This window comes from Chiloscyllium plagiosum, unplaced genomic scaffold, assembly GCF_037043375.1.
Source record: "Chiloscyllium plagiosum isolate Xiang-an unplaced genomic scaffold, Cpla_swu_hap1 HiC_scaffold_10, whole genome shotgun sequence".
Classification (NCBI taxonomy): Eukaryota; Metazoa; Chordata; class Chondrichthyes; order Orectolobiformes; family Hemiscylliidae; genus Chiloscyllium; species Chiloscyllium plagiosum.
Window position 1 is genome coordinate 29,730,217 of NW_028270148.1, and position 12,256 is coordinate 29,742,472.

The following is a 12,256-nucleotide window of genomic DNA, read 5'->3' on the forward strand; positions in this document are numbered from 1 at the left end:
CTACACACAGTACTCCTAAAGTGGCCTCACTAAAGCCCTGAACAACCTCAACATGATGTCCCAACACACCTACACTGAATGATCTAAGATTATCTGTGACGCACCTTTCGTAGATCTATTACCTGAATCCTTAGTTCTCTCTGTTGGACAACACTACCTCAGGCCCTACCATTAATTGTATAAGTCCTATTCTTGTTTGTCTTATCAAAGTGCAACATCTCACATTTAGCCAAATTAAACTCCATCTGCCACCCCTTAGCCCTTTGGCCTCAGCGATCAAGATCTCTTTGTAATCTTTGATTACCTTCTTTACCATTCACTATGCCACCAATTCTGGTGTTGTCTGTGAATTTACTAACCATGCTTCCTAAAGTATCATCCAAATCGTTTATGTAAATGACAAACAACAGTGGACCTAGCACCAATCCCTGTAACACTGCTGGTCACAGGCCTCCCGTCTGAAAAAAACAACCCTCCACCACTACCATCCTTTACCTTCTATCATCAAGCCAATTGGTCTCCAATTGGTGAGTTCTCCCTGAATCTCATGTGATCTAAATTTATTGATCAGTCTACCATATGAAACCTTGTCAAAGGCTTTACTAAAGTTCATGTACACAGCATCTGTCACTTTGCCTTCCTATCCTTTTTGGTCATATCCATAACAAATTCAATTGAGTTTGTGAGACACAATTTACCAAGCACAGAGTCGTGCAAAGTGTGCCTAATCCCGAATTTGCCTCTCCAAATGCATGTAAATCCTAACTCTCAGAATTCCCTCCAACAACTTACCCACCATTGATGTTAAAAACACCGTTCTCTAGATCCTAAGATTCTCCTTATGGCCTTTCTTTCAGGGTGGCATGGTAGTTCTGTGGTCAGCACTGATGACCCACAGCCCCAGGGGCCCGGGTTTGAATCCATCTTCAGGTGACTGACTGTGTGGAGTTTGACCATTCTCCCCATGTCTCCTTGGGTTTCCTCCACTGTCCACAGATGTACAGGCTAGATGGATTAACCATGGAAAATGCAGTGTTACAGGGATGGGGTGAGTCTGGGTTGGATGTTCTTTGGAGGGTCAGAATGGACTGAATGGCCTGTTTCCACACTGTAGAGATTCTATGAGTCTTAAATAAAGATTCAACATTATCCACCCTCTGGCACCTCACTCGTGGCTGTAGATAATAAAAATATCTCAACAGAGTCTCGCAATTTCTTCTCCAGCTTCCCACAGTGTCCTGGGGTATACTTACAGTCATAGAGTCACAGAGATGTGCAGCACGGAAACAGACCCTTCGGTTCAACCCATCCATGCCGACCAGTTATCCCAACCCAATCTATTCCCACTTGCCAGCACCCAGCCCATATCCCTCCAAAACCTTCCTTTTCATATAACCATCCAAATGCCTTTTAAATGTTGCAATTGTACCAGCCTCCACCACTTCCTCTGACAGCTCATTCCACACATGTACCACCCTCTGCGTGAAAAAGTTTAGGTCTCTTTTATATCTTTCCCCTCTCACCCTAAACCTATGCCTCCAGGAAAAAGAAAGGAAAAACTTTGTCTATTTACCCTATCCATGTCCCTCATGATTTTGTAAACCTCTATAAGGTCACCTCTCAGCCTCCGGCGCTCAAGGAAAACAGCCCCAGCCTGTTCAACCTCTCCATGTAACTCAAATGCTCCAACCCTGGCAACATCCTTGTAAATCTTTTCTGAACCCTTTCAAATTTCACAACATCTTTCTGACAGGAAGGAGACCAGAATTGCACACAATATTCCAACAGTGGCCTAACCAATGTCCTGTACAGCCACAACATGACCTCCCAACATTTGCATTCAATGCTCTGATCAATAAAGGAAAGCATACCAAATACCTTCTTCACTCTCTATCTACTTTATCATGTTTATTTTAAGACCTCCAGCACCTCCTCTTCAGTAATGACGACTATTTCCAAGACATCAATATTTATTTCCTTGAGTTTCCTGGCCTCTATATCTTTCTCCACAGTAAATACTGATACAAAATATTCATTTAGTATTTCTCCCATCTCATGTAGTTCCAAACATAGATGACCTCATTGATCTTTTAGAGACCCTACCCGCTATCTAGTTACTGTTTTGTTCTTAATGTCCTTGTAGAATCTCTTTGGATTATCCTTAGCCTTATCTGCCAAAGCTATCTCATATTACCTTTTTGCCCTTCTGATTTCTCTCTTGCCCCTACACTGCTTATACTCTTCACTGCTTATATTCTTCAATAAATACACTTGATCCCAATTATCTATATCTGACACACCTCCTTATTCTTCATCAGAGCCTCAATATTTTTATTCATCCTGTTATGAACCAGGCCAGACCTCTCAAAACATTTCATGAAAGTGGTCCAGGCCCTAACTTTGCTCGTTGTTTTAAGCAGGTATAACACGGATATTCCAGGAGGGATGCAGTTGGACAAATCGCTAGCTTTAAACAAAACAGAATTTATTTACAAGATTACTGAATGAAACACAAGCAAAAGGGAACAGAATGCAAATAACTTAACCTATCTGAAAACCCAACAGATCCTCCCAACTTAATGATACTGTCCCTAATACTTGCAATAATCCCCAGAAACACCCCTCGGTGCAAAAGGTAAAATCAAACCCAGGGTCTTACAGATAGAAATCAGCAAGAGATTACCAGTCTGGCCCTTCTTTGAGTTCAGCAGCTTCAGAACACTACTATGCTAAAACCCAAACCAACCCAGGGTCTTACAGATAGAAATCAGCAAGAGATTACCAGCCTGGCCCTTCCTTCTTTGAGTTCAGCAGCTTCAGAACACTACTATGCTAAAACCCAAACCAACCCAGGGAAAAGCTGAGCTGGGAGAACTGGCCACTCCCTTTTCATTGTGCAAGTGTTTTTTTTAAAGTCTTGAAAGCCTTTTCCTGAGGCAATATCTGTTAGCTATAAACAATCTGGCCCTGAAACCCTTCAACTTAGACCTTCTGAGTATGTGTCTTTTACGACCTCTCTGAAAGTAAAACAAGGACAGAGTAACCTTGTTAAAAGAGCAGCATTGTTACAATCCATTGTTCCCTATTCCTAACACAATGCTTCTGAACTGTTGTTACTTCCTTTTTGAAAGCCTCCTATTTGCTATTCATCCCTTTACATGTGAACAGTTTACTCCAATCAGATTTTGAACTTTCCCAGCTCATATTGTCAACATTGGCCTCATTCCAATTCAGAGATTTTAACTTTTATACAAGGTCTATCCTTTTCCATAACTATTTTAAAACTAATAGAATTATAATCACTGATCCCAAAGTGCTATTCCACTAACACTTCAGTCACTTGCCCTGCCTTATTTCCCAACTGAAGACCAAGTTTTGTTCCTTTGCTAGTTGGTGTGTCTACATATTAATGAAGAAATTTTTCTTGAATACATTTACCAAAGTCCTTAACACAGTCTCAGTCTATATTTGGAAAGTTAAAATCCACCACTATTATTCTTACATGTATTTGAGATTCCTATGTAAGTTTGCTTCTCAGTTTCCCATTGTCTATTGGGGGGCCTGTAGTACAATCCCATCAATGTGATCATCCCTTTCTTATTTCTGAGTTCCAACCATACAGCTTCACTGAACAATCCCTCAAGGAATATCCTAGGTGCAGCAGTAATGTTTTCTCTAATCAAAAATGCCACCACCCCTTCTCTCTTGCCTCCCTTTCTATCTTTCCTACATGTATAACATCTAAACCTCAGAACACTGAGCTGCCAGTCCTTTTCCCTCCCACAGCCACATTCCTCTAATAACTATGATGTCCCACACCCATGTTTGCAAACATGCCCTGAGTTCATCCAACTTGTCAGACTCCTTGCATTGAAATAAATACAGTTTAATTCTTCAGAGTTACCTCATTCTCTGACTTGTTCTTGCCTGTCTTGTCTGATTAACTTTGAGGAGAAAGTGAGGTCTGCAGATGCTGGAGATCAGAGTTGAAAATGTGTTGCTGGAACAGCGCAGCAGGTCAGGCAGCATCCTGGGAACAGGAGAATCGACGTTTCGGGCATAAGCCCTTCTTCAGGAATGAGGAAAGTGTGTCCAGCAGGCTAAGATAAAAGGTAGGGAGGAGGGACTTAGGAGAGGGGCATTGGAAATGCGATAGGTGGAAAGAGGTCAAGATGAGGGTGATAGGTCAGACTGGGGTGGGGGCGGAGAGGTCAGGAAGAAGATTGCAGGTTAGGAAGGCGGTGCTGAGTTCGATGGATTTGACGGAAACAAGATGGGGGGAGGGGAAATGAGGAAACTGGTGAAATCTGAGTTCATCCCTTGTGGTTGGAGGGTTCCTAGGCAGAAGATGAGGCGCTCTTCCTCCAAACGTCGTGTTGTTGTGGTCTGGCGATGGAGGAGTCCAAAGACCTGCATATCCTTGGTGGAGTGGGAGGGGGAGTTGAAGTGTTGAGCCACAAGTGTTGGGTTGGTTGGTCCGGGTGTCCCAGAGGTGTTCTCTGAAACGCTCCGCAAGTAGGCGGCCTGTCTCCCCAATATAGGGGAGACAGGCCGCCTACTTGAAGAAGGGCTTATGCCCGAAACGTCGATTCTCCTGTTCCCTGGATGCTGCCTGACCTGCTGCGCTGTTCCAGCAACACATTTTCTTGTCTAATTAACTTGCTCACTTTAAATTCTGAACCATCCTCATCTGTCTCTCTATTCTCATTACTAGTTAGACTCCACTCCACTCACACCCCCAGCAAATCTCCCCACCAGGATATTGGTCCTGCTCCAGTTCAGGTGTATCCTGTCCCTTTTGAACAGATCTCTTCTGCCCCAGAATAGATCCTAATGATCCAAAGATCTGAATCCCTGCCAATGGCACTATTTTCTCAGCCACTGATTTATCTGCCCTACCTTTCTATTCCTACTCTCACTAGGACGTGACACTGACGGTAATCCAGAGATTACTACCTTTGAGGTTCTGCTTTTTAACCTCCCACCTAAAAACCTTAACCCTTTCACTAACTTATGTCATTCTTACCAATGTGTACAACAACCTCCAGCTTCTCACTCTCCCCGTGGACAATATGCTGCAACCATTCTGAGACATCCTTGAACCTGACATCAGAGAGGCAACACACCATCCTGAATTCTTGCCCATGACCGCAGAATCACCTGTCTGTGCCTCTGACTGAAGAGTACCCTATAATGATCGTTTATTTGGGCCTTGCCAAATCCCAATTAACAGAAGATGCATTCTCGGTACCCAAGAAGTGCCACATCTCCAATAGTTATTTATGTACCAGTTTCAGGTGAATCTACATCACTTTGTAATCATCACAGTTATCAATGGCAGTTCTCACTTGCAGGATTTTCTCTTGTGAAATTTGTACTCATTGTGATGATTAATGTTAGTGATATGGACTCTGAACACTTTTAGTTTTAAACATCCGCCTGTGAATGTTCTTTCCCTTTTCTATCCTCTGATTGGTAGTTGTAAGAGAGTTGAGAATCAGTGAATCTTTCAGCTGTCTGAAATGTAGGACTGAATTTTATCAGAAGTTGGCTAAATGTCAATTTTGTTGAGTTTCACAGAGGGTTTCCTCTCCATGTACCCTAACTTGTTTACTTATGCTATCTTCTCAAATTCATTGCATTATCGGCACAGTGGCATGGTGGCATAATGGTTAGCACTGCTGCCTCACAGTGCCAGAGACTGGTGTTCAATTCCTGCCTTAGGCAACTGTCTGTGTGAAGTTTGCACATTCTCCCCGGGTCTGCGTGGGTTTCCTCTGGGTGCTCTGGTTTCCTCCCACAGTCCAAAGATGTGCAGGTCAGATGAATTGGCCATGGTAAATTACCCATTGTGCTAGGTTTAGATTACTTACAATGTGAAAACAGGCCCTTTGGCCCAACAAGTCCACACCGACCCGCCACCCATTCTCCTACATTTAACCCTTCACCTAACACTGCGGGTAATTTAGCATGGCCAATTCACCTAACCTGCACATTTTTGGATTGTGGGAAGAAACCGGAGTGAAGGGGTAAATATAGGGGAATGGGTCTGGGTGGGTTGCTCTTCAGAGTGTTGGTGTGGATTTGTTGGGCAGAAGGGCCTGTTTCCACGGTGTAAATAACCTAATTTAATCTGAGCACCATACTCTTATGACATCCCTGTCATCATGTTGCCCCACTCCCTGCAGATGACACTGCTGACCAATGCCAGGTTTTGTGCTGCCAGGAGATTAGATTAGATTCCCTACAATATGGAAACAGGCCATTTGGCCTAACAGGTCCACATCAACCCTCTGAAGAGTAACCCACTCAGACCCATTTCCCTTTGACTAATGAACCTAACACTACAGGCAATTTAGCATGGCCAATCCACCTGACTTGCAAGTCTTTGGACTGTGGGAGGAAACCAGAGCACCGGAGGAAACCCATCAGTCATGGGGAAAATGTGCAAACTCCACACAGATTGTCCCCAAAGCTGGAATTGAACCCAGGTCCCTGGTGCTACGAGGCAGCAATGCTAACCACTGAGCCACTGTGCCACCCCAATCGTAGCACCTTTAAAGCCCAACCATGCACCCAGTCAAACACTGGCAGTCTGCAGCTACCCTGCACTACAAAGGCAAAGTGGCATCCTGCTTTCCTGACAGGGACCTATAGGTCCTGGTGGACAGGGCTTTGGATGTGGTTGCTGGACATGGAGCATGCCCTGAGGTGTTGGTGACTGATGGAGTACCAGAGGAGCAAGCAGTAAGCTGGAGTCTCCAGCTGTCATATTGGGAATTGTCAGCATCAAGTTTATACCTGGTGGGTGAGAGAGTGGGAAAACTGGATACCAGTGAGGTGCGATTACATCATAAAGATGCTAATTTGTGCAGACAGGCCTCATGCCACTCACTAATGCTATTCTCGTATCACTGTTCAATAGTTGGTTGGAAAGCAGGACATTTTTCTCTGGATGTTGGGGTACACATCACAACAACATCTCTCTACTGCACCATTCTGCATCCACCCAGCACAAGACCCCAAACTGTGTGAATTCAGGCGGCATTACCACCACATTTGAAAACTCCCTTAAAAGGACCAGAATCTAGCTCTCCTAAGTAAGACTAAGCACCGGTCAAATTCACTAAAACACTTAGCAGTACTACCTTCAAGACAGTAGATCATTTCCAAAAATTCACTAATTAAATTCATTAATTAGAAAAGACAGTTAGTTATTTCTAGATAAAATAGAGAAATTTGGAATTTTTGCAAATTGTTCTAATTGAATTGAATTGAATTTATTGTCACGAGGCACAGTGAAAAGCTTTGTCTTGTGAGCAAAACAGGCAGATCACAGAGTTAAGTAGCATAGATGAGTAAATTATAGGTAAACAGCGGCAAAAAGCTAAAACAGAGGAACAGGCGAATGTTAAGAGTTTGTGAGTCAATTCAGTATTCTAACAACAGTAGGGTAGAAACTGTTTCGAAACTGGCTGGTGCGTGTGTTCAGGCTTCTGTACCTTCTCCCTGATGGTAGAGGTTGTAGAAAAACATTGCCAGGATGGGATGAATCTTTGAGAATACTGGCAGCCTTTCCTTGACGGCAGGCCTGGTAGATGAATTCAATGGATGGGAGGTTGGCCTTTGTGATTGCCAGTTCACCACTCTCTGTAACCGTCTGCAATCCTGAATGGTACATTTGCCATACCAGGTAGTGATACATCCAGACAGAACACTCTTGATGGCGCACCTATAAAAGTTGGCAAGGGTTTCGTTGTCATGCCAAATTTCCTTAGCTGCCTGATGTAGAAAAGACGTTGTTGGGTCTTTGTACTAATTGGAATTTGGTGTTTTGTTTTGACAGAGTTAAAAAGGAGACATGATCACATTCACTGTGTGGTTAATGTGCACCATCTTGATCATGTGTTAGTAGCTACATTAAAAGGGGTTATTCTACTTTATAACAGCCAGGTAAGTCTGAGAATCATTATTTTTTTAATATTGCAAACTCAGGTAACTTAAGATTCATGGAAAAGTAAGTAGAATACAAGTGTAAACTTTTAAAAATTATTTATTGGACAGTTAAAAAGTGTGGCATCAGTGATCATCCATACCAACAATAACAATAACAACATATTAATCTAGCACCGTTAGCATCATAAACCATCTCCAGGTCTTTCAAAGGAATATTACAAAATAAAGGATGACACTGAATTGCATAACAAGATGACAGGTCAAATTACCAACATCTTGGTCAAAGCAATAGCTTTAATAGCATATCTAAAAGGAAGGAAGCGAGGTAGGGGCAGAAAGGCGTAGAGCAAATGTTCCAGACCTTATGACCAAGGTAACCTGACAATCAGGATTAGAGCAATTAAAATTAAAGATTGAACTTAAAAGTAAAATCATAGTGTAGTAGAAGAAAAAATAATTTGATTGGGGTGCATTGAATTTGTCCTATTGAAGCAAATTATTCTACAAGCAGAGTATTTGTGTTATTCTACTGAGAAACACAGACTTGAGGAAACCATTTTCCAACAGAAACAAATTGGGTAGAAGTGTCCATGTTTATGTGTTGCCTTTTTAGATTAGATTAGATTCTCTGCAGTGTGGAAATAGGCCCTTTGGCCCAACAAGTTCACACCGACCCTTCGAAGAGTAACCCACCCAGACCCATTTCCCTCTGACTAATGCACCTAACATTATGGGCAATTTGACATGGCCAATTCACCTGACCTGCACATCTTTGGACTGTGGGAGGAAACTGGAGCACCCGGAGGAAACCCACGCAGACACGGGGAGAATGTGCAAACTCCACACAAACAATTGCCTGAGGCTGGAATCAAACCAGAGTCCCTGGTGCTGTGAGGCAGCAGTGCCAACCACTGAGCCACCGTGCCAACCACTGAGCCACCGTGCCACCCAAAAATAATAACTCGTTAACTATTTCTTTCTACACTTGTGTTATTTTCCTACTCAGGGATGCTATGTCATCTGGAGTAGATGGGACTCGAACTCAGGATGCTTAGGGCCAGAGGTAGGGACACTAACACTCCATCAATAGAGCCTTTTGAGGAAGCAAAACCTAGCCAATTCTGAACTAATTCTGATTTTGTAAAACCGTATCATTTCCTTGGTTATATAGTTACTGTACCTTCATTGCCGCAGCATCACATTCCAGGAACTTCTTTCTAACTGCGTTGCAGAAGCACCCTCACAAACTAACTAAAGGGGTTCTAGTAGAAAGTGCAGCATATGCCAAAATTAGCCAATAAAATGCTGATCTCAATATCATTCATCACTTCTGAAGAATATTTATACAATTAATATTAGGCTGGACTCTGAGGAAATAATAATTTTCCTTTAAAAATTGGGCAATGTAAAAGTTGGGGAAGTTTGGAGTTTGGAGCTAAAGGTAGACAAGTCTCCTGGCCCTGATGGAATGCATCCCAGGTACTAAATGAGCTGACAGGAGAAATAGCAAATGTGCTTGTGGTAATTTTCCAAAATTCTCTGGACTCTGGGGCAATTCCTGATGAAGCACTTTTGCCAGATGCTGACTGACCTGCGGTGCTTTTTCAGCACCACTCTAATCTTGACTTTAATCTCCAGCATCTGCAGTACCCACTTCCGCCCCGCTGGGGCAGTTCCAGCAGATTGGAAAATAGTGAATGTGTCGCCACTATTTAAAAAAGAAGGTAGACAAGGGATGGGGAATGATAGGCCAGTTAGCTTAACATCTGTAGTGGGAAAATGCTTGAATTTATCATCAAGGAAGAAATAGCAAGACATCTAGATAGAAATCGTTCAATTAGGCAGACACACCATGGGTTCATAAAAGATATGTCATGTTTAAAACTATTACTGGAATTCTATGAAAACATTTCGAGCATGGTCAACAATGGGGACCCAGTGTATCTAGACTTCCAAAAGGCATTCAACAAGGTGCTCACAAAAGGCTGCTGTGTAAAATTTAAAAAAGCATGGTGTTGCCGGCAATCTATTAGTATAGGTAGATGATGGGTTAACCAACAGGAAGTAAAGAGTGGAGATAAATGCGTGCTTTTCTGGTTGGTGATCAGTGACCAGTGGTGTGCCTCAGGGATCAGTATTGGGACTGGAATTATTTACAACTTATATAGATGATTTGAAGTTGGGGATCACGTGTAGTGTGTCAAAGTTTGCAGTTGACATATTGATGAGTGGCAGAGCAAAGTCTGCAGAGGACAGTGAAAGTCTGCAGAGGGAGAGAGATCAATTAAGCGAGTGGCAGATGGAGTACAATGTTGACAAATGTGAAGTCATCCATTTTGATAGGAATAACAGTAAAAAGACAATTATTTGAAAGGTAAAAACATTGCAGCACGCTGCTGTGCAGAGGGATCTGGGTGTGCTTGTGCATGAATCACAGAAGGTTGGTCTGTAGGTGCAACAGGTAATGAAGAAGGCAAATGCTAAAGGGATTGAGTTTAAATGCAGGGAAGTTACGTTGCAGTTGAACAGAGTGCTGGTGAGGCCATACCTGGAGTACTGTATGCAATTTTGGTCTCCTTAATTGAAAAAGGATGTACTGACACCCACAGAGGGGAGCAGAAGTGGTTCACTCACTTGAGTCCGGAGTTGAGTGGTTGGCTTATGATGAAAGGCTGAGTAAACTGGGATTATATTTATCGGAATTTAGAAGAATAAGAGGGGATCTTATAGAAACATAAAATTATGATGCGAATAGATAAGATAAATGTAGAGAGGATGTTTCCAGTAGCAGGTGAAACTAGGACAAGAGGGTATAGCCTCAGAATTGGGGAGAGCAGATTTAGGACTGAATTGAGAAGGAACTTCTTCACCCAGAGGGTTGTGAATCTATGGCCAGTAAAAAATTGAGGCTTCTCATTGAATGTTTTTAAAGCTAAGACAGATACTTTTTTGAATAGTAAAAGAATTAAGGAATATGGTGAGAGGGTGGGTAAGTGGAGCTGAGGCCAAGAAAAGATCAGCCACGATCTTACTGCATGGCCTACTCCTGCTCCTAGTTCTTATGTTCTTATTAAAACAGCATGAGTTCAAATTTCTGTTTTGGGGTCATTTTTTAACAAAAATATTTCAGTATCTTTTTTTCCCAGACCTAATTTTCAGAGTATCATCTGGAACAGTTATTAATGATCAATCCTGAGGTTAATTCTGAGGAGTGCTCTAACAACCTGGAATATCTTTAGTGCTGGAACTTTTATTGTTTAAAAATGAGATTGGAGAACAAAAGGCCTAAGTGATTAAAAAGATTTTTTTTGCAAGGAGATGAATGAACTTTTCATTCAACAGTAAATTAAATAAAAGTGATATCTATTTGTACTTTCTTATCATTTAGCCCAGTACTAACAGTATGTTCCAGAATGTGTTTAAAATATCACTTGTGTCATAAAACTAGTCAAGGCTTGATGATTTATGTGTAATTTTCACTTATTGAATCTTTCACATTCTGATAGAACTGCATAGACTGTTGTCAGTGTGATTTCCAGTATTTATACACATCAATGTGTTTAATTGCATATTTTCCATTATCATATTATTCAGTATTTTATCAAATCACTATTTAATCTGTAATAATGCACCATCTGTTCACATTATTAATTTTCATCTCATAATTTTAGCAAAATACATTAATTACTTTTAGGTGATTTTTATCTGTCGGGCATAAAGGCCTTATCTTCTGATAAATTATCTTCACCTCTAGAAAGGGGCATTTTCGGTCATCTTCAGTACTGAAGTAACCAGTTGTGGAGATTCAATCAATGGTAGTGTTTATTGAGCTTAACAATGCAGCTTTTTAAGTACCATTTATAAAAGCACATGGATCAGATATAAGCCAACACATACAAATGACAAGAAAAATCTAGACAGCTTTAATGGACTCATAATAATTACCTGGGATCAACAATATATATCCTGGAATACTGAAAGAACATAGGATAGTTTGTGACAGACTGATAATCAGACACTTAAGGAGATAATGCAGAGATAACAGTAGATTAGAAACTCTACCCTGGAAGTAGTCGGGGTGCCCTCATACGAACGGGATACGATGCTCAATTCATCGATCGCCAGTTCCAACGTGCCACAGCGAGAAACTGTAATGACCTCCTCAGGACACAGACTCGTGCAACTGACAGGGGACCCTTCGTAGTCCAGTACTTCCCAGGAGCCGAAAAACTACACCATGTTCATTGCGACCTGCAACACATTATCAATGAGGATGAGCCTCTCACCAAGACCTTCCCCA

General features: G+C 41.9%; 1 protein-coding gene across 1 annotated transcript in view; it reads left to right on the top strand.

The window, feature by feature from the left end:
* LOC122553173 (WD repeat-containing protein 64-like) overlaps nucleotides 1-12,256 on the top strand; it is a 135,079-nt gene that overhangs the window by 15,733 nt on the left and 107,090 nt on the right. The window contains exon 4 of the mRNA XM_087990995.1: nucleotides 7,847-7,953. Coding sequence (XP_087847121.1) covers nucleotides 7,847-7,953 — 107 coding nt within the window. The remainder of the gene's footprint in view (nucleotides 1-7,846; nucleotides 7,954-12,256) is intronic.